This window comes from Calidris pugnax, unplaced genomic scaffold (assembly GCF_001431845.1).
Source record: "Calidris pugnax isolate Ruff unplaced genomic scaffold, ASM143184v1 scaffold56, whole genome shotgun sequence".
NCBI lineage: Eukaryota > Metazoa > Chordata > Aves > Charadriiformes > Scolopacidae > Calidris > Calidris pugnax.
Genome location: NW_015090839.1, coordinates 9,498,658 through 9,520,561, shown reverse-complemented (window position 1 = coordinate 9,520,561; position 21,904 = coordinate 9,498,658). Strand labels below are relative to the sequence as shown.

At 41.4% G+C, this 21,904-nt stretch overlaps 1 protein-coding gene and 1 long non-coding RNA gene across 10 annotated transcripts in view; one reads left to right on the top strand and one right to left on the bottom strand.

Moving 5' to 3' along the window:
* Positions 1-345: 345 nt before the first annotated feature.
* DTD2 (D-tyrosyl-tRNA deacylase 2 (putative)) overlaps positions 346-21,904 on the bottom strand; it is a 30,936-nt gene continuing 9,377 nt past the window's right edge. The window contains exons 3-6 of one of the 9 annotated variants that reach the window (XM_014941733.1): positions 18,632-18,777; positions 18,366-18,525; positions 11,856-11,925; positions 8,207-9,793 (exon numbers count right to left, since the gene is read on the bottom strand). In XM_014941733.1, coding sequence (XP_014797219.1) covers positions 9,468-9,793; positions 11,856-11,925; positions 18,366-18,434 — 465 coding nt within the window. In that variant the 5' untranslated portion in view covers positions 18,435-18,525; positions 18,632-18,777 and the 3' untranslated portion in view covers positions 8,207-9,467. Of the gene's footprint in view, positions 1,019-8,206; positions 9,794-11,855; positions 11,926-14,497; positions 14,565-16,288; positions 16,769-17,735; positions 17,865-18,365; positions 18,526-18,631; positions 18,778-20,875; positions 21,903-21,904 lie in introns of those variants that run through there. The other 8 variants (XM_014941729.1, XM_014941731.1, XM_014941730.1 and 5 more) reach the window with 8 other exon arrangements.
* LOC106887932 lies at positions 1,012-8,341 on the top strand. Its single transcript, XR_001412004.1, has 3 exons — positions 1,012-2,314; positions 2,803-2,875; positions 8,217-8,341. It is a non-coding gene; the product is annotated as an uncharacterized LOC106887932 (long non-coding RNA).

The window sequence follows — 21,904 nt, the reverse complement described above, 5'->3', positions numbered from 1 at the left end:
CTCAGGGCAGTGCAATCGGGCGCGGAGCCATCGAGCGCCCGCCGGGGGCCGGTGCGGGGCTGGGCGGCCCCGGGGGAGCGCGGAGGGCCGGGGGCCCGGCGGGCGGGAGCGGTACGATGTCGGGGGGACGGAGGGGAGGGAGGCACCGCCCGGGGGGTCGGCAGCGGGGCGGGAAACGAGCCCCGCGCTGCTCCCGCTCGGTGAGGCGGCGTGAGGGAGGCGCAGGCGAGAGCTGACGGGCTCTCACAGAAAACGACAACAAAAAAACCCTCTTGGTCATTATTTTTTAAAGATTTTTTTTATTATTATTATTTTTAAGGTGGTTCTGTTGGTTGCGCTGGGGTTTGTAGCCGGTTCTGGTCAGGGCCCGCCGTGGCCTCTGGTTGCCCCTGCGCCCCTCAGGCCGCAGGGTGCTCTCTGAGGGGCCCTGGGCCTCAGGAACCCCCGGTCACGGTCTCAGCCGTCCCTGACGGCCAACGGTTGCTAAGCCTGTTACCCCTGGGTTCCACCACCGTGAGCCTGGAACCCAAACCGAGGGGGGATCCCACCTCAGGGAGCCGCTGTGTCTGACAGACAGGGTCAGCACGGGCTCCTCGGGGACTGACACCCGCCGCCTTCATTACCACCTAAGGGCTCCCACTAAAAAGGCTGCGACATCCTTGGGAGTGACTTCTGCCCCTGGAAATTTTCCTAAGGGAATTCACTCGTTGTGAGAAAAATTCTACTTGGGGGGGGGGAATTTTTCTTTTCCAAATTCTGTCATGAGAGTTTGCCTTCTGCCTTACTAAGGGGAAAACATATGTGTCTCAGCCGTTTTTTAGTTTAAAAACAAACAAACAATAATCTTACTGTAGTTTTGTAGCCGATGCCCAGCCATGCCTGTATTGCTTCTGCACCCTGCGGAACACGGAGCAGAGCCAACTGGAGGACAGGTCCCAGGTCGCGTTTCTGCTGGCAACAACTTAGTTCGGTGGCATTGAGATACTCTGTTTTAATTCTGCGACTTCAGCTGCTGCTGCTACAAAGTTGATGAAGAAATAAGGTGGTTTTGAATTAACAACTGGTTTTGACTACACAGCAAAATCTTAAAGATGATCATTTGTCTGCTTATTCCCACAGTGCGACATCGGTTAAACCTCAGAGCGGGAAAACTAAGATTCCTCTCCACAAACTGGGTTCTCCGGGGCCATCTTCTCTGAAGTGATGCGAACCATCCTAGGGAGGGAGTAATGCCTGGGATGCATAAGCGTAGGAGCCGAAATCGTGCCTAGGCCTTACATAAGCTTGTAATTCATCTTCAGATAGGTTCAACATGTAAAGTTTACGTGCAATCATGAACATCTGTGTTCAGTCATGTAGATGATACCACTGAGGAATAATTCAAAGAGTGCACACAGAACAGAACTGCCTGATTACGTTTTGCTGTAGATGCCAAGAGCACCCGGCTGCGTTACCGTATATGGACACTGGTTTCATTTTTACTAAATCGCCTGTGATAAAGAAACATGAGCATTGATGCAATGACCTTTTACAAAAAAACTGCTGCCAATGGATGTGGTAATGAAGAATACATAAATGCCTCACACCTGAAGCAGGAAACTGTTTCCATAATATATTCACAGAAATCAACTCTGCAAACTCCTACTGGTGTAAAGGTGTTAACCCCTGGTAATGAAAATAACGCACACCCCCAGGAAAAAGTTATTTTCTCAGTTAACCTCATTTTCATCACAAGATGAGTTTCTGCTGCTCAACATAAAACAGTTTGGCATTCAACTTGTGAGAAAGGTCAACTGAACAATTTGTATTCAAAGACTGTTGGTGCCATGACGTTTTCCATAATGAACTCCAGAAAAACAAAGGCTGCTCTCTGACAGTCCTGAGGTAACGGAAAGACCTGGTAATATTTCTGAAGGGACTGATCATGTTTAGCTCAGAAAAAAAGTGAATAAACCCAAATCTGGAATAATTTTTTTGAAGATGATTGCTGTTATGATCATTATTACACCTACTGTTTACTCTGTTGTAACAGGCAGAGACCCACTCAAGATTAGTGCCTCATCATGCTGAATGTTACGTGAGCACAGGGCAAGACCAAACACCATCAGTAAGAAACATGGTCTTGCTCAGTTCTTCCCAAGAAGGATCTCTCTGAGCCCTCAGTGTACAGGATATGAGCTCTAAGTAACGCTCTGTTAATGCTCAACTCACATGAATCAGACGGAATAACGAGAGATACTGATGCAGGATGCTCCTTCCATCTCCGGGTACATCAGCTTTAGGGTTGCTCTGTGCCAGCAGCGCTTACACGGGGGTAAGAATCTGTATTTATTGGATTCATAGCTACCCTTGATTCTTTAATATGTTTTTTTTTCCTAAATTGGTCAACAGAGTGTTAACCATGCACTGATTCAAATCAACATCTATTTCAGCAGTAATGCATGCTGTATTTATCTTTCTCCCTTTCAACCTGAAATAACAAATATTGCCATGCAAGTTAATAGTATTCTGTTCTAAAACTGACAAAAATAGGACAATTAAATTTATTCACCATGTATTGATTCAATTTTTCCCCATTAGTCCTGACTGAGCTTCAATAGCAAATTACTTAATAAAATAAGCAACTGGCAAATAATTGCAATGCACAAACCTACTGATTAGTCTTCTCATTAGTCAGTCTATTTTGGTAAAGTGGGTTGACTGATTTAGAGCATGCATCAGTTCTGCCATACAAATTCCAGTCGTAATAGAATATCTATGCAGACATATCTGCCTCTGAGCTACATATTTTCTTTCTTGCAGCTTTATAATCCTCAGTGACTCTAGAGGAAGATAAAAGAGCGTATTCCTTCAAATTCAGTGGGACCGTCTATGCGTGAGTAAGAATCGCAGCACTAGGGGCCTGATTTAAAGCAGATGAAACATCACCAAGTAATTACATGGCAAGCAAAAGCAAATTACATTATATTTTAAAACCAGTAAGAAGGAATGTCTTTAGATTAATTATAAGATTAAACATTTCTTTTTATTTTATTTTTGCAGTTATATTATACAGTCAATATACCCATTTAAGTAGAGTCAGCCTGTTGAGGTGTGATTCTGTGGACAGTTACATCACCAGCAATGGGCAATTTACATTTGGCATTAATCTGAATTAGGTTATTCATCTGCCTATGAACATTGTAACATGCTCATTTCTGGAACTGCTGAGCACCCATGGGTGTCCCTAAATCCCTGGGCTGAGGCAGTAACTATGTCAGTGCTTCTAATCCCAAAAGTGAAACATTTGGGTCACGGGAGTAGCTGCCTTCTGGAGGTATGTAGAAGCCAATACAGTTTGGTCTGTCCTAGCTTTTGAAAAGCCTTAGTTACCAATCTTTATTTTTTACATGTTGAGTATCAAAAATAATATACGGTTTTATTTCATGCTTAAATACTGCTAGACTTCTTTTTATTCCCAACACAGTTGCTTTTTGTACTACCACAAAATACAAGGCCTGAACTCCTGCCAAGCAATTACACAGTCCTGCTGTTACTTTTAATCCTAAAATGTAAATAAAAGTATTATGCAGGCCTAGATAATGTCAGATACAGCTACCAAAATGGAAGTGGGAAATAAGAAAGGGAAACGAGTCCTATCAGACCCATGACACATGCATCTCAAACAGTTCAACATGTGAATAAGTTATCAATCTTCACTGGTAAATATTAATAATATACTTTTGTACATTTTTAAATTAAATACCTGAATAATCTTGGATAAAGTATTCTGTCAAGAATTAGCTGCACACTAATGAGATCCAGATATGGATTGCCAACTGAATATTAAGGCCTCCCAAAAACCTTTCGCTTTCGCTGTTAATCCAAAAACTACATTGCAATCTCTTTTCTAACAGAGCCCATCTAAATAGCCTTAAGCTCCTTACTTGCATATTTTTAATACATACTGACGTAATAGGGCATATATTGTGGCACTCACCCAGGCAAATAGAATTAAAGTGAATAGAAAGCAACCTTAAATTCACAGTAACAAGATACATAAATATATATGACCTAGAACAGTGCAACAGGAATACCATTTATTTGCTTTTTCCTTTTTATTTGCTGCCTGGGTCTTTCCTATTTCAGGGTTGTGTATGTGGTGTTATTTGTAGTGATACCGCGCTGTTCACTGAGGTACTCAGAGCGCTCTGTGGACATCAGCTCAACCCACATTTGTGAGGCAGAAGCTAAGGTAGGAGGTAGAGAAAGGCAAACTCTGTAGCTCCAGCAAAGGTGAAGAGAGGTGAGAGCGTACTGCCTTCTGACGCACAAAGAGGAACAGAGGTGATTTCTTGCTTTTAGTAACAGAGGGAAAAAGCAGTGGTTTTAAACCTCTTTTCCTCTTATTTGCACTCTTTCTTTGTCTCACAGATGGAAAAAGTGGAGCAGAAAATTGCCTTGCCCAAAGCCACACGCTGGCAGTAATTGAACTAGCGGACAGCATTAGTTTAAATAGAAAATGTGCAATACATTCATACTATTCAGCCTATTCTAACTGCTGTTTCTTTCTCTTGCCCCCGTATACCATTTGCTTTTCAACTGTAGTTGTACAGCACTTCTGGTAGCAGCATCATGTAGGCATTCCTAAATTTTGAGTTGCTGTCAAGGAACTTCAGGAAAATATGAAGGATTAGGAGACACCAAATTCATTATATTTTTAAGAGAGTTTAAAATTTTGGGTGCTGTTTTCCCAAAAAAAGAGATTAAGGAGGCAGCTCTGATTCCTGTTCTCATCCAGCAGTTATGACCCTGATTTCTAATATAAAGCAGCTGGTGGGTCTCACAGAGAGCCCAGCCTCTCTGTGCTCTGCAACACACTAAATATAGTGACAGTCATTCTTTTGCTGAATGTAGAGTCTTCAGTAGTGACGCACTGAGAAAAACCTCAATACCCATTTATGAGATGAGAATTGAGATGCAAATAAGTTAAGAAATTTTTAAGCCAGTGATGAAGGGGTTTGGTGACAGACCTCAGGTAATGCCTGTGGATTTCTGGAGACTGCTCTAGCCCTCTGTGGCACTGCCACTCCAGCTTCAGAAAAGAAATGTAGAGAGTTTGAAGGAGACCTAGTAGAAGTAGAGACTATTAGAGACTAAAAGCAGAAAATAATGGAAGCTTAAAAGATTCATACATCCTTCTCCAAAGAAGCTCTTTTTATACCAGAGGTGAGATTGAGGTTCACCAGATCATACTTTTAAATCCAAGTAATGCCTCAGGCTGATGGAACCGACTTTGTTGTCAAGGAGGGGGTAAAGATCAGCAGTTGCACTGAGTCACCATGAAGAAAGAAACTTTCTTGCAGCTTTTGTGGTCAACTGGGTGAAACAGCAGAGCTGCACTGAAGGACCTGATGAAAATGCCACAAAGGCTGGCTAACATCCAGCAGCCCACCACCAAGTGCGTGCCATTTCCACATGGGGAAGCAACGGTCTGCAGGAGCTGTTACGTGCAAAAACTTGTTATGGGCAAAAAGAAACCCACCCTATGTGTAAAGTCACACAGAATTTATTGCTAGTGTAGAATCATAGAATCGTATGGGGTTGGAAGGGACCTCTGGAGATCATCTAGTCCAACCCCCCCACCGGAGCGGGTTTACTTACAGCAGGTTGCACAGGAACTTGTCCAGGCAGGTTTTGAATGTCTCCAGAGAAGGAGATTCCACCACCTCTCTGGGCAGCCTGTTCCAGTGCTCTGCCACTCTCACAGTAAAGAAGTTCCTTCTCATGTTTAGGTGGAACTTCTTATATTCAAGTTTGAGCCCATTTCCTCTTGTCCTGTCACTGGGCACCACTGAGAAAAGACCAGCCCCGTCCTCCTGACACCCTCCCTTTAAGTACTTGTACGCATTAATTAGATCTCCCCTAAGCCTTCTCTTAAGACTAAAAAGGCCCAAGTCCCTCAGCCTCTCCTCATAGGAGAGATGCTCCAAGCCCTTAATCATCTTTGCTGTACCCTCTCCATCGAGTTGCAACCTTAGCAGTCTAATCAAAGAATTATTATTAATCCAGATCTAATTGTATAGGAATTGTATAGAAAGTCTCAATATTAACCCTACAGTTAAAATCATTATGCATGCACTGTCTAGTACCTACCCCTGGTGTCATGCTTACTCTTTCACCTCCCTGTGGCTTCCATGTGGTGGGGGGAGCACAGTGGATCATCAGCATCCAGAGTCCTGTGCCAGTAGGAGTATGCCATTGGTGACAATGGTTTCTTCTTCTTCTTCTCCTTTTTCCTCTTTTGGAAATAGCTCTCACCCAAGGTTATTTTTACATGTTTTCTGATAAAGTTTTACCCCTTGCTTTTTCTTCACCGGTCTGCAACTATGTGTGTTGTATTTTATTTATCTTAGATACTTGTTCTTTCTACACTTTTTTACTCCTAAGAGTAGTCTTGTCCAACTCCAAGTCTGTGTTTCTCTAACTGAGCACTGGTGAGTTTATAGCCAGTTTATAGCCTTGGGGGCTTCAGTGCTGGCCCCATCTCTCCCCATCCCACGCCTCTACTCTACGCTGCAGCTGCTGCCTTCTCAAGGTCGCTGCTCTTCCAAACTCAGGACAAAGCCCATGGACCGTTACCAGCCAGAGCAAGCTGGCTGCAGCATTGTGACCAGTAATACTGGGCTACATGCTATGCGTTACCCTCCAGCCCCGGGTGAGTGCCTGTATGTTGCACGCTGCGTGTGGCAGCAGAGGTATTTCCACAGAGGGCACGGGAAGGAAGCAGGAGCACTGTTGACCAGAAAACAAGCAATTGCACCTGAACTCATTAGTTTTATGAGCGCAGTTCATAGTCCATGCACGCTCGGCTTCGACACAACTGGGTGTGCGCGCTGCAAACAAGGTCACAAAAACCCAATATAGCAATTCCTGTGTGACACTTGAGTTGGAGGCCGCGCTAGAACAGCATAATGATGACTCCTCATTTTGTAGTTTATTTCAAGGAAGTGGGGAATATTAAGTACCTTCCAATAGATATTTTCTAAGTCTAGAACAGGATAATTATTTGAGCTTTTGTCTAGTCATAGAATAGAAACTATTTAAAGCAGTGTCAGGTCATCTGTTTAAAGCATACACATGGTAGAAAGAATTGAGCATTTGGCTTTGAAAAAATAATTTTAATCAATTTTTTCATCAGTATGGCCCATCATGTTATTCAGAAACGGCTTCTTTCAGTAAATGGATTGTGGATCAATAGTAGATATAAATAAAGCAGTACAAAGGGCACAGCATTCAACAAGCTGCCAGTTGCTGGAGCAGAAGACAGCAGAAATCAGCATCCCAAGGCGCATACACAAATAAATCAGAAATGGACAAATAATACAGAAAGATGCTGCCTTTTTCCAGAAACTTCAGAGTTCTGTCTTGTCCCAAGAACCACTGAAATATACATAAGTTTATACCACTGAAATATACATAAGTTTATGTGTATTCACTAAACATTTTGAGGCTCATCCCTCTTAGACTTTGCAGAGTTCTTGAAATATAGAGGATGAATTGTCAGGCTGCCAAAGATCTTTCCAGGGCCAGGAAAAAAAGAAAAAATTAAATCTGCAGACTTTGTATTATACCTGAAAGATCAATTCTTGAGATATACTGAATACTTGCAATTCCTGTAAGGTCAGTGAGAAGTGGTGTTACTCAGCACTTATAGGATTTGGCCTCCACCAGAAAGAAGAATAAAAAAAGTTTTTTCAAGTACACGAATCATAATGAATTCGTATTAGTTATTCACCTCAGGACAATCTTACTTAATTGTCGCTAGTAAGAACTTAGAATATGACTCATATTGTGTCTATCATAACTGTTAATTATTAATGAATAAATGTCATTTGGGACCTAGCTAATATTTCCAGGCCATTTGTGTGAATTGCTCTTTTCAACTGTGAGAGTGCCCATTGCCAGAATTCAACATTCTTAGGTATTTCATAATTACTAACCGTATATTATGTTAATCTGAAAAATCTCATTACTCTCTTATCAAAACTATGAGCTTTGGACCTGTTCAAAAAATGTAATTCTTATGGCACAGTTTGAGCCTGCAGATTACACATTCAGTTATGGGGTTTTTTTTAAATAAAGGTAAGGACAAAATATTTGTAACTACTGACCCACGATTTCAGGTTGCTGGAGCTGGCATGCTCAATAACCACGAGGTTTTACATTTTTTCCAGAAGAATTATTTGAATGGGAATTCTGGATAATTACTGCAAATTGTCAAATTTCACTTTGAACCCGTCTAAATTACTGACTTCAAAACCATACTGCTGCAGTAGAAGAGAAGCTTGACTCATCATGGGATGAATACACTTGAATCAGTTTTGAATTTGCCACGTTTTAATGTAGCTGTTCCAGTTCTTACTGTTTTACAAGGCAGAATTTCCCATCGTGGCTTCTTACCTCCATCTGTTAATGATGTTGATTACAGCGCTGCACAGGGGGTCAGCTGGGAACGGGGCCCCCAATGCGCCATCGCTGTATATCAAAGAGATATAAGCTACTCTCTGCCTGGCGGATTCAACAGACAAAGAGCTGGAAGGAAGGCAGAGGGGCAGAGGGAACAATGAGATGGCAGCATACATCCAACCTTTTTTATTTTGTTTTCATTGGAATATTTCAGTCCTTTTCCTGAGGCTGTGTTATGAAAGAATTGAGTAGACAAGACCAAGGTAACAAGGACACAGACCAAGCTATAGCAAGCAGCCCATCAGAACACATCAGAGGCGATGCAGAGTGCAAACTTCAAGAAAGCAATTCAGTGGCACTGCCTTGACTTCAGTTTCTAGATGTGCCTCACTTTTTCTTCCCTTTACAGCCCATGTTGAGTCCTTGTACTATTTAGGGTGTCCCACCTGGATGAGGGGGTGAACTTTCTTATAGCACCTCTCTCTAAGAGGCTGAAAATTCAGTGAATTTGTGCTTTCAGAATATTTGTTAGCTAGAAAACATTGCTATTTTGTAGATAAAAAGACAAAACTTGTCTGACTCAGGAAATCTGGGAACAAATAAATTGTTTGTTCTCAGCATTCTTTTTTTTTTTTTTTAAATCTATAAACTTTGCTTCCATAAGTGTACTTTGCAATAGCTAATACATGCAATACTTTTGTCATTATTTTGTAGTAAGAAACATATGCATTACCCCATTTTTGTTAATAAAACCTTCCAAATCATACGTCTTCATTGGATTAATCTTAACAATTATTTTAAGCACACTTCAGATGAATATGGATGTAAAAGATGTACTCATTATCAGAAAGGAGTCTCAAGCATCCTTCTATTTAATGGGATTGGCAACACCCGTACAGATGAGCAAAGGTCTTTCTTGTACTGTTCCTCCCAAACCAGATAAGTACATTAATTCCCACAAATAAAAACAGGGACAACAATTGCAAGTCAGTCCTGTATCCAGAATACATTTTTTTTTTTCAGAATTCAATCAGATGAGTGTAAGGTCCATTTGTATCCAGTTTTAACACCTGCCTGTTCCCGTATGTGCCGTACTTGACGAGAACACCTGCTTCCACACATTTGGCATTGGCAGCCAGTTCTTTTTCACACAAAGTCACAAACTGAGAGTAAAGATCCAGCCCTTTTTCTTTGTCAATGTTTGCATGGTACTGCATCTTTCTTCCCTTCAGTTTGCCGCCTAGGGTAGCTTGTGGAATGATTAGCACATTGCCTGGTAAATCAAGAATTGAAACGTACTCGCCGCTTTCATTTTCACTTAATTTAACATTCAACAGTGTATTGACTGCAAGTAAAAATAAAAGAGTTAGTGTAACTAAAGTAAATTAGATAGGACCTAATATAACATCATAAACAAGATTCAGCAAATATTGCGATGCATGACAAACCAGTCAAGTAAAGGAACTGCTTATTAATGAAATGAAACACGGACAGTCAATAAATACTATTAACCAACTAAGATGTCTTGGTATTGTGAAGAATGTGAAGGATATTTATATCAATATAATATATCTAAAGAGTTATTTTGGGGGAAGATGGTTGGCTGTCTAAAGTCCTGAAGTTGATTCTAGTTGGACGCCCATAAAGGAACCCAGAATTTTAACTAATGACGCTGACTTGACTGCCTGATACTCAGATGGGCAACATTTGCACAACACTACACGCTGTAGGAGATACCACCACCTTCAGTGCACTTTAGGGAAGTCTCTGCCCTGCCTGTCTTTTCATTCCGGTTGCATCAGTTCTCAGCAGGGCCCAGCACCGGTCTGTGCTGAAGCCACAGCTCAGCAGCTTGGTCTTGAGTGGAGCGAGTGCCTTTTCAGCGCGTGCCCCACTGCGGGACGTGGGGGTGCCAGCTTGTCTTTTGAGAGAGGAAATGGGCAGGAATGTCCCAGATGCAATTTGGCCCATCAGCCAGAATATATAAACTTGCACCTAAAATCGATGCATTTACTAGCATTATATTTTCCAATGTTTCTATAACAAATCAAATGACTCTCGCAAAACTTCATCCAACTCTGTAAAAGTTGTGAGGATACTAGTCATGCCTCCAAACCCATAAAATTGTCATGTTCTTCAAAGCAAAAAGAGCTGAGTTGTGAATCTGGAACCAAACCCATTCATTTAAACAGTTTCAAAATATATTTAGGAAAAAACATACTGTAAGACAGACACTTAAGGAGCATAAACTTAGATGAATCTCCTAATAGGAAACAGAATTTTCTTTTTCTGGCCTGTTTCAACTGCCTTACAGCTGAAAAGGCCATTATTTTCAAGAAACACTCTCCTGAAACTCTCACAAGCACAAAATCAATTTTCATATAATAGCTGTAAATATACCCTAAGATTTCAACTTAGTTTAGCATCACAGAAAGACTGTGCCTTCCAAGACCAAGAGAGAACCCCCCAGGAGCTGCTCTCAGCATTTTCAATAGCACCTGTGCTGCTGCACTGCCAGGTCTTTCTGCTGTTCCCAGCAGGTAGCCCGAAATAGACTATTGTTACGACCTTTTGTGAAACCACTAATATTAACCAGCCACAAAAAAGAAAAGGGACACTTTTATCTGGAATAGATGGCATCACGGAATTTCCCAGGTGATCCAGCAAAGGATGGAGCAAAGGAGGGAGAAGTCGTGAAATAAAATTAACAAAGAAAGCAAAAAAAAAAAAAAAAACAACACTAAACCTCAAGCCAAACCAGCAGTGTATGAAGCCAGAAATCACTACCATTTGACCTTATCCACAGCATCTTCTCTGCTTTGATGTAAATGTTAAAGTGTATGTGGAGAAGAGGGAAAGAACTGAAGATATTGCTGTTACCACTTCTGAACCAGAAAACTGCACTTGAAATGCTACCCGTGTGCACAGTATCTCTGAAACGAGATGGGGAGGACACCGCTTAGTTATCCACCCGACTCCCTCTACTGGCTAGAATGTTAAATATCCTACACATACAGTGAGATCAGTGTTAAAATACTCTCAAATCAAGCCAAGAATTATTTGAAAACATTTTTCTGTAAATTCAGTTCTGTCCTGGACTGAACCTGTTGCCTGAAACATGTAATATTTCAAACAGGAGGTGCAGCGCTTTCTCTGCTAGGATGTTACCCTGGGAATTGATTTTCTAACAGACTGATCATGAGCAGACGGACAGAGTGAGGGGTACGGATGGCTGTCGAAAGAAACAAGACCAACCAAGCTGTTCTTTCAGCCAGGTGATTGATTTGGAATGATGCTATCTGATTGCTTTTTGACTTCTCCTTGTCCAAATGGTTGCTGCCTTCTCTGCCTCTACTGCTTTTCTTGATTTTCAAACAAAACAAGAATTTATAAGGATTATAGCATACCAATTTTTGGAACAAGATCCTCATCAGCACCTTTGAAGAAGCATATGTAGATAACAAGCCCTCTCTGGATCTACAAAAGATTACAGAAAACTGTGTCAATGTTTCTCATTGTCCACTATGCACGCTTATGATTAAACACGCTGCTATCAAAAATGACAAAACTATGCAACAAAAAAGCTTCTAAGAGTAGTTTTTGTTACCGAGTGTAGCTTCAGACACCAAGTTTACACACCACGCTGTGGAAGCTTATGAGGTACATACTGCTTACCTACACAGTGCTTCATATACAATTAAGCCAATTTATTAGCTCCATGTGAAACCAAGTTTAGTTGAAACGTACAATGCACAGTATTAACATACACAAGGTGACAAGATGAACTAGTACACTTAAAACCAGCACAGGAAATAATTTAAGCTTTTTTCCTATGAAACATACAGATAAAATAATTTCCAATGTGAATTATGAGTTTCAAATTATGGAACATGTCAAACAACACAGGACTTGTCAGTGATCTGAACTGTATTTTGACATTAAAAGTAATCTAGTACAGGATAATTCTGAAAAAACACAGAGTCTGTTAATTTAACTGTGATGACCAACCACTATGAAGTTGTTTAGAATATTATGAAGTTGTTCAAAGTATTATTTATCAGTTTGGGTGAGATCTTTTTTGGTGAAATGGGACCTTTTTTCCCCGGTTTGTATGGAGTAAAGGATATGCCACTTCTTTAGCACCCAGAGAGACTATGTGTAAGAATCAGCTATTTGAGGGAATAATTAGGTCTGTACTGAGGAGAAAGCACAAGGAAATTCTTGTGCAGCTTTTCTGCTCTCTTGGTTAGTTCACAAGGAACGCGTGTGCAACAGCCCGTGCTTTATTAAGACAAACTGATGGGCTCTGCAGCCAACAGCAATTCTATCTCATGCACAAGTGTACCTGAATGATTTAACTTCTTGGGGAAAAAAAAAAGAAAGGCATACAATATCCACAGGCATACAGTATCTAAAGAAAAATCTCACCACTGCTTTTTCAAGAATAAGTATCTTTATATTTTTGTTAGAAGAAAAATAAATGTCAGCTTACGAAATACCACCTAGGAGATGCTAACTAGATTGGGGCAGGAAGGAGTCATTAATATTGACGTTATCAAAGCAAAGGGATAAAGAATGTGAATAGTTTCGTAAAAATATCTTTTAAAATTTTTTTCTCTCTTTTTTTTTTTTTTAGTTTTCCTTTTCCCTTTTCTTTAAAAGATAAGAGGTTTTGGTGAAGAAAACTTAGCTATACACATGAGATTTTATCCTTTTGTTATTGCAGAGATTAAACAAAATGCTCAAGGCAATGACTGGGAAGAGCTGTGCCTTCTCAACTACTTTTCTAGTGACTAACTTCTGGAAAAAGAGAAAGCTTTTTGTAGCCAAAACATCACATGCTGAGAACTTTCAAAAGCTTTAAATGGCTCCTTTCAAAACTCATTTTGACCACTGCAGAATATTGCACAGGTTCCCAAATTACTGCCATATTTCATAAACACTCTAAGAAATTTGATGGCCTGAATCTCAAATGACATTTCAAACCATCTGGTCAAACGAGGGAGAGAAGTGCAGGCTGCCAAAAGTTAGATATCCTTACAGGTTTAGCTAAATATTCCTTCCAGAAACAGACCGGTGTCAGGATATTCGCAGAGAATAATAATGCACACATACCTGCTAATAAAAATGTTTGTGATAAAATAGGCCAAACACATTTACATTGTATGTATCTGACCACTGCATTGGAAATAAGTGACTCCGTGGTACAGCACCCATCACAGAAAATCATTCTCATTCTGAGACTTGTGACTTGTTTTTTGGCAGAATCTCACAAACTGAAGTAACAATATTCTGCAAGCAGCTCATTTTAAAAGGTAAATAAACTGACACCTGCAAGTTCTAAGGCCAGACAGCTAAAGATTAAGTAAAAAAATTCATTACTTTTCCAGCCCCTCTCATGATTTGATGCCTATTTTTGAATATACTTTTTATCACAAGAAGAGACATACATATTGAGGGAAATTGGAGGGACAGGAGGTGAAATGAAAAAAAAAAAATCAATTCAGAGACAAACTAAAGCTGCTAGAAGATGCTTCCATTTGTATTGTGTGTTTACGATCTTTTAGAGCACTTTTCAACCATGTTATGGTTGAAAACTATTCAACTGTCTGTAAGCTGAAACACAGTTTCAACTATGACTGAAAACTTTGGTTGAACACTATTTCCAACCCATGTACAAGCATGTTTCAACCTCATTATGTCCTACTTTTTTGTTCTTTAATTTAATTAATCGAACAGAATTAGTAAAATGGAAGGAAATTTGAAGAGCTACCTAATAATAATGTCTGTCAGTCCTCTGGTCTTGTATGAGTGTTTCAGATGTCCTACGACTCGTGCTTGTTGCCAGCGTAAGGAATGGGAACATGTAAACCTTTTGAACCAAAGCAAAACCATTGCCGTTGCTGAAGGTCCTCTGCAACCTATCAAAGTCTAGTTGACTGCTCTTCAGAGCTATATTTAACACAGGAAAAGTCAAGCAAAATAACAGAAATAAGATGGTTACAAATTCAACATGCCGATGTGCAAACTGCCACTGCACGGAACTTACGTAGCGACAGGCAGGCGGCTGGGCAGGGAAACTGCTCTGTGTGGATTTGCTGTTATCAGTAAAATGCCTACACAAATACACCAGCAAAGCAAGTTACTTTGCAACACTGGCATTTATTGTACAACTGTCCTAAGTAATCATCAGACCAGGCAACCTGCACCATGAAGGGCTGAAGTGCCCAGCCCCAAAGGCCATACAGCCTGCCTTAGCAAAGCTGCCTCCAGACGCTGCTGCTTAGCTCTTCTGCTGGAAAAACAAGTAACTCCTTCCGCACCTCCTTACTAAATACATTCAGCTGAATTTTACAGGATTTAATTAGCAAACCTCAAATATATTCTGCAAAATGTTATCTCAACTTTACGGTTTTTTAGTTTCTTTTTTTTTTTTTTTCCCCCCAGGAAAATGTAATGCGACTGATAATGAAAAGAGAGACACTTTGTAATCCTTAGGAAGCCAGTTTGTGAAACTAACTTATATAAATCAATCTTTGACATTTCCATTTCAAGTTCAGATTTGCTACCCTGTGAGCAGATTTCTTCATATTCCTTATATTCAGCTGCACCAAAGAGAGATTACATCATCTACCACAAGTCACAGAACAAGTCTGTGCCTGGTATTTTGCACCCCTTTTTGCTATCTTAACCAGCAAATAAGTTAAGGGAAAGAAGATAAGGGAAAGACAGTTTTCTTTGCATAAAGTGTAGGCACTTACACTTTTTAGCTGAGTATTCTTTTTACATTTCTTTTCTCCTGCAGTTGTGAAATACACCAAATCTCACCTTATTTCTCCCCTGCCTTTAAAAGAAGAATTTCTTTTTTCCCTCCTAAGCATTTTGCTGTATACATAAACCTTTTATGGATGCTATCTAACCAACATTTCTCCATAAACAAGGCATTCCATCCCCAGTAATCCTCAACAGACCAGAAAAAAAACCATGAAAACACAATGAAGGCAGTGATTCATATATAGATATAAAGTACACTCCAAACCTTTTTCCGGATAAAGAACATCTACGCTAAAGTTCCTACAGTACCTACAGGGGCCTCTTAAAGCTCAGAAGCTATTCAAAGCCACCTACATAATGTGTTATTTATAGTACACTAGAAATTTCTCAAGGTGAGGACCTACTTTTAAGTTGTTATAAATCATTAAGAACACACTAGTTTAGGTAAATAATATTTTATGAGATTTTGGGGGGCTTTTTTGCATCGCCATGCATATATAGGGAATAACATCACCCTACCAGAAAACATTAGCAGCAACGATTCCTTCCAATGACTTCTAAAGTAGTCACCCTAAAGAAACCATGAACTTCCCACAATTTTTTGCTGCACAGTGACTAGTTGTCATTACAACAGATTTTTCCTAAAAAGACCCAGGTATCCAGGAAAGATTCCTAAATGCCCATGACAAATGTTAATTAAGGTTCATGCCTGAAGAATATCTGCTGCTGAGACTGCCCAAATCTCTTGCAGGTTCCTTTAGTGCAATCTATTACTTTCCCAGTGATTTTGGTTAAGCCATTTAAAACTTCATATAAGAGATATAAACAGCATAACATCCTTGTAAAAGAGTCATAATATCTCTAAACCATAACATATGTCTCTTTTTGGATAGTTTAAAAAACAGCCAGGAAAATTGCATTTCTGTTTTTATTTACTAGATCTACAATTACTTCTGAAATTCGCAAGCTAGAAATAAGATATTTCACCTAAAGTTAATTTATGCTGTGCTGAGCAACTTCCACTTTAATTAACCTTACACTGAGAGGCTAATAATGCAATACACACAGATGTACTTCAGCCAAACACAGCATCTGCGAGATGACACGCATTCCCTTTGAGCAAAACGTTCTGGTCTCCCAGACCCCGCTGCAGAAAGTAGGTCTTATGGATCCACCTGCCTCTTCCGAACAAGGAGAAAAACATTTTAAGAACAACGTGAAAGTCAAACAGCGGAAACACCTAGGGACAGGGTTTTTTTACAAAAAAATCTCTTCAGATTTGTTGAATGAACTCCTAAGCCCTTCAAACACAGTGGAATTTTTACTTTTAAAAAGTTATGTGAATGACTATATTTAGCCCTTTCTGTTGTTGTAGTCTTTTAGAAAGATGAGACTAAACGAAAAAAATCCCAAGGGCTAAATAGTTGACACCAGCATAGATGAGTTATTCTGGTGTAGGTTACCCATCAACAGTGACAACTACAGGAGGACAGCACATCCCAAAGGGCAGGTTCCTGGGCTGTATGCACAGCAGGTACCCCAAAGAGTCTGCAGACCAACCTACCTCTCTCGACAGAAGACTGTGAGGAAAAAGGGGAAATTACGTTTCCCTCAAGCTGTGTGGTGTCAGCAGCCAAAATTTCATTTTTAGTTAGTGGTCAAGAAAAAAAATAAATATCGCAACTACTGCTGCCATAGTCCCATTCTCTGCCTGGCCTTTCTTCCAAGTCTGTAGCACCTCTGTGGAAGTGTATTGAAGAAAGGGCAGATAATGTCAAAGAGGAAGAAGAAGGTTAGGGGAAGAGAAGGTGCTCCATGGTGGTGCAGTCACGCTCCAGAAGGTCTATAGCCTGTGGAAGACCCACACTGGGGCACAGGGAAAGAACAAGAAGGAGCAGCAGAGAGAAACAACCTGGAGGTTGTTTCTGGTGACAACCAGGAGGAAGGAGGGGGCCCTGGGGTGGAGACTGGGCAGGGGCAGGAGAGGGAAGGGGGCAGGAGAGGGGTGTGAGGTTCAGCTTAGCCTGGAAAAGGAGGAGGGGTGTTTTCCTCAAACGTCTAAGTATTTGGGTTTTTTAGGGGGGGTTTATTGGGAAAAATATCCCCATACCCAAATTACTAATTAAATAGTCATATTAACTGGCAACAAATTTACTGAAATCCCCCAAGTTAAGTCGTGACAGTAACTGGCGAGCGTTTTTCCCGGCTTTACTCTGACCCACCAGTTTTTTCCCTCCACGTGTCCCCACTCCCCCGCCCCGGCCGGGCTGGAGGTGCCCGCCGGGCACAGCCGCCACCCGGGGCTGCCCCTCTCCCGAGAGCTCCGGTTCAGTGTCCGGAGGCAAATATAAAGACAAAAAAAACCCCAACGGGGCTCTCCGGAAGGAGCGGGGGTGACCGGTCTGACCGCGCGCAGGGAAAGCGCGGCGCCCTCCCTCACCGCCCCGGGGCCGCCGCCTCCCGGAGGACGGCGCGATGGGGAGGGGGATGCCGCCGCCGCCCGCAGACGTTACCTCCACCCACTCGGCCTCGCAGCCGCGCTCCGGCGGCTTCACTTGCAGCCGGGCGGACAGGCACTGCTGCACCAGGGCCCGGGCCAGCGCCGGCCGCGCCGCCGCCATAGCGCGGCCTGAGGGCGGGGATGGGCGGGCGCCGGGTAACGCCTTTCCGCCGCCGCGGGCTGCCCGGCGGGGCGAGGGGCGGCCCCGGCACATAAGGGGCCTCCGTCCCCGGGGGTGACGGGCTGCCACGGCGGGGGCCGCGGGCCGGCAGCGCAGGGTCTCAGAGCGGCTCTTTGACGCGCAGGGGCCGACAAAATCCGTGTTGAAACGCAAGAGAAAAGCGTTGCCGAATGCTGTAGGCGTCCCGCAGGCCGTAACGCGGGGCTTGTGGTCTGCCAGCCACCTGGACGGAGGGGGCAGGCAGCGAGGATGCAAGCTTTAGAACGGAGTAAAATAAGTATATTTACAGCTCAGCTTACCCATGCCCTACAAGGGAGCTGCGTTTTATTTTTTTTTTATTTTATTTTATTTTTTTTTTAAGAAATGAAAAATCTGTTTGTTTTCTGGTGGGGAAATGTAGCACGTTCGGGGTGAGACTAGTATGCTGTGTGGTTTCTGCATGGAAACGAAAGAGTTACTAACCTGAATATTATCTGTCACTTCTTCAGAAACAAGTAATGTTTGTGTTTCAGGTGACTGAAGTGAACCCATCGAGTGGGAGCATTTATCCAACCATGCCGCTTGGGGACGGAGAGGGATGCAGTTAAAGGGGATGTGGATAGCGAGGGATCAAAATCAGGAGCTGAAAAAGAAATGTGTAGTTCTGAAATGAGCTCCCATACCTAAGGGGAAAAGTTAAAGTATTGCAACTGCTTCTCTTGCTGTCTTTCAGGTTTTTGGCTACGTACCTTAATGTTCATCGAACAGCTGCTAAATTAGAAGAATTGTGCCTTCCTCCTGCCCGTGAGTTCTGACAGATGCAAGTTTTGAATAACATTGGCAGCAGAGTCAGGATAGAACGACACACAATTCTCTCTCGGAATTCATTTTAAGACTGAAGGTTTTATTTTTGCAGCCATGTTTAAAAAAAAAAAAAAAAAGAAAAAGGATGTAATACATAGCAGGGTGGGTAAGAAGCCAAATTTTATTACCTGACATCAATCATAGAGTAAGATTACTGGAGTTATCTGTGGCACAGCAAGGGACAATATGCACTCATTAATGGCCAGTGTTACACACAGGGATACATTTGGCTTCTGTCTGTTATTTGAAAATAACATCTTCTTGCATGAGTGTTCAGTGAGGGTGTTCTTCCCAAAGCAAATCTTTGTGAAAGAAGAGGAAATTGCACTAGGTGGTTAGTGCATAAACTAGGTAATTTTTGCTAGCTGTAGGGTATTGTTAAGTATGAGCTGGTTTTATTTAAACTCAGCTAATTTTATTTAAAATACCTTCTGTTCGTTTATTCTAAAGCGGTATCCCCAGACTCATTAAGAAGAGTTTAATGAGGCAGAAATCCATTTAAAGTGAGGGGTTTTCCATATATGTATTTGTGATATAAATTGATTGTTAAGGAAAATGGATTATACTACAGTCTGAGCAAATTATGTAAGCAGGTGATAAAGGCATGTTAATATACAAGGATAGTGATGGTTCTTTGTTGCACTACCATTATTTACTCCAGGATTCAATGAAGAATGTTTACACATGCAAGTTTCAACACAAACGCCTGTGAAACAGCATATAGAAAAACTAGTATGACATCTTTGTTTATGGATTCTTGGTGTAATTATGGCATATTTTCCTTTGGGAAGCCAAACTCATTTTGTTGTAAAGCATCTTGCATTTCTTGAATCTTACTGGGCCATAGTCAGGTTAAGGACCTCTCTTTGTATGCCAAAGAATGATAGTAAATTTGTTGGCTAAATTTTAGAGGAGGGATTGGATTTGGTTGTGGGTTTCATATAGAAAAGAACCTCCTGTCATCTAAAGAATATATCCATGCATAAAATATATTGATATTTTTATCAGTTATTATATAAATATCTTTTCCTGCATGTTTTGGATTTGACAGCTGTCCCAGAATATATCTTGTATTCTCTCCGCTTGTTGTTCCTGGAGCAGAGAGTAGGTATTTTAAGACTGGTAACCATAAGACATCTCTGGTTATTTTCACATCAGTTCTCTTTTGTAGGGGCAGATGGCAGTATGAACCATTCCTAACAAATTTCAGTGGACATGTGTTTTTCCTTACCCTTTGTGCGAATGGTCATGCATATTTCATGTATGTTTAATGGGATGAATCCTCTCGTGAAGAGGGGGGTGGGTGCTGGAAGCTCTGCCTCTGTGGGTACTGGGCTTCCTCCTGTTTATCAGAGGATGAAACGCTAGAGATCTTCCAGTACCAAAATGATCTCATGTTGTCTTGAATTCTTCCCTAGGGATAAGGGGTTTTTTGTTTTGTTAGCAATAAGTTTGGTGTTGCATACCAGTTGGCAGGGGCAGTAGTTGACTGGAACTTTGAAGGGACACGATGTATCATAGATATTATTCCTCTGCCTGTGGTGTCTGAAACCATGATCAAAGGTCTTTCAAGCAGCTATCACATCAACAGAGCGCACCTAGGTAGTGTCAACTGTTTTGAAGAGAGACTATCCAAAGCTGCAGTGGCACTTAGATAGCAAAGATATAAAATAGGTTGCTGGTAAGGGTTATATCTTGGTAGAACTACCTCTTGTGGGACACAGGTAGCTGAAAGGCTGCAGAGTGTGAAGGGAAGAATTAGATTTAAATGTTTTATTTTCTCCATTGTCCAGAGTGGAAGTCTCTCTTCCCACACATACAGAGATTAAAAAAAAAAAAAAAAAAAAAAAAAAAAAAAAAAAAAGAGGTAGCAGGGCACATACAAGGAAAGAAAGAGTACTTAGTTAAATCACTTAGAAACATTTCGTAAAGAATCACGGGTGGATGCCACTACTGCTGTGAAGGGTAAGACAGAACTGACGGACTCCGCTGTGCTAGCTAGTAGAGGTTGCTGTTAGAAGGCTCTTTCATCATCAGAGATGGCCTGGAAAGGTGGAATTTGCAGCGATGAATTGCAAATATCCAACAGGAGATAAAGAAGAATCCACAAAATACTCTGTAAACTGAAATTAATGTTCAAATAAAGTACACCTTTTATTTGGCCATGCTGAAACAACAGATCAATCCCTCAAAGAAAGAAAAAAAGATATTGCATATCTTTAGTTTAAGATGTTAAAACTGCCACATGACAGCTGAGAATGATAGTGTGTTTTGGTTTTGAAGTGATGTTTACAATCTTACATCCTGAACTGAGGCAAGTCCTTTGTTTTCTGTTGGATGATGATCCCTTTTTCTTTTCTTTTGCTCCCAGTTTACTTATTTTGCTTCTGGTTTGGATCTCCTTAGCCTGCTCATGCTATCTGTGATGAGCTATCTGGTCTTTGTATTTGGTGATGCAGTCTAGTTCAAGACACAATTAAGCTTTCTTCTTTCTACAGCCTCAGAATTGCCACCCGAAATGCCGATTAGCTGGAAGAGAGAAGATACTGCTGCACAGTGCTGTGGGTGTAGAGAGGATTAGGTGGTGGTGGTAGAATCGTTTTATTGTCTAAGTAGCAGACACATTACAGTGACTGTATTTAGAACTGACTTCTCTTTTACTCAAAGCGCTGTCCAGGCATCGAGGTCAGGAGTCTGCCTCCCAGCATCCTCCTCACTCCTCCAGAGGTATTTAAATAAGGAAAGCGGAGAGAGGGCATGAGGAATTTCCCTGGTAGTGCAGCAGCAGAAATGAGATGGAATAGCAGTCCTGTCACTCAAAGACCACAAGTATTGCACGATGCCAGTGTAAAGCTACCAGAAATAGCTCTTCCAGAGATGTGGGGTGAAGACTACCATCAACTTTGCCTTGCAAATAGACCCCAGTTCTGCTTCGCCTTCAAAAGAGACGTTGCAAACTTCTGGGGAAAGATGACTGAGAGAAAGATTGCACTGTGATTTTTATCTTTCTGGTTTGGCCCATAACTCTGAGGAAGGTCGTGACTTCCTCTGCCCCAGTTTTGTATCATCGTAGTTGGAACACCTCTAGCTCTTCCAGCACAGCCAATTTGCTGTCCCCATGGATGTCAGAATTGTTTCTAGTGAAGGCTGGTACTCCT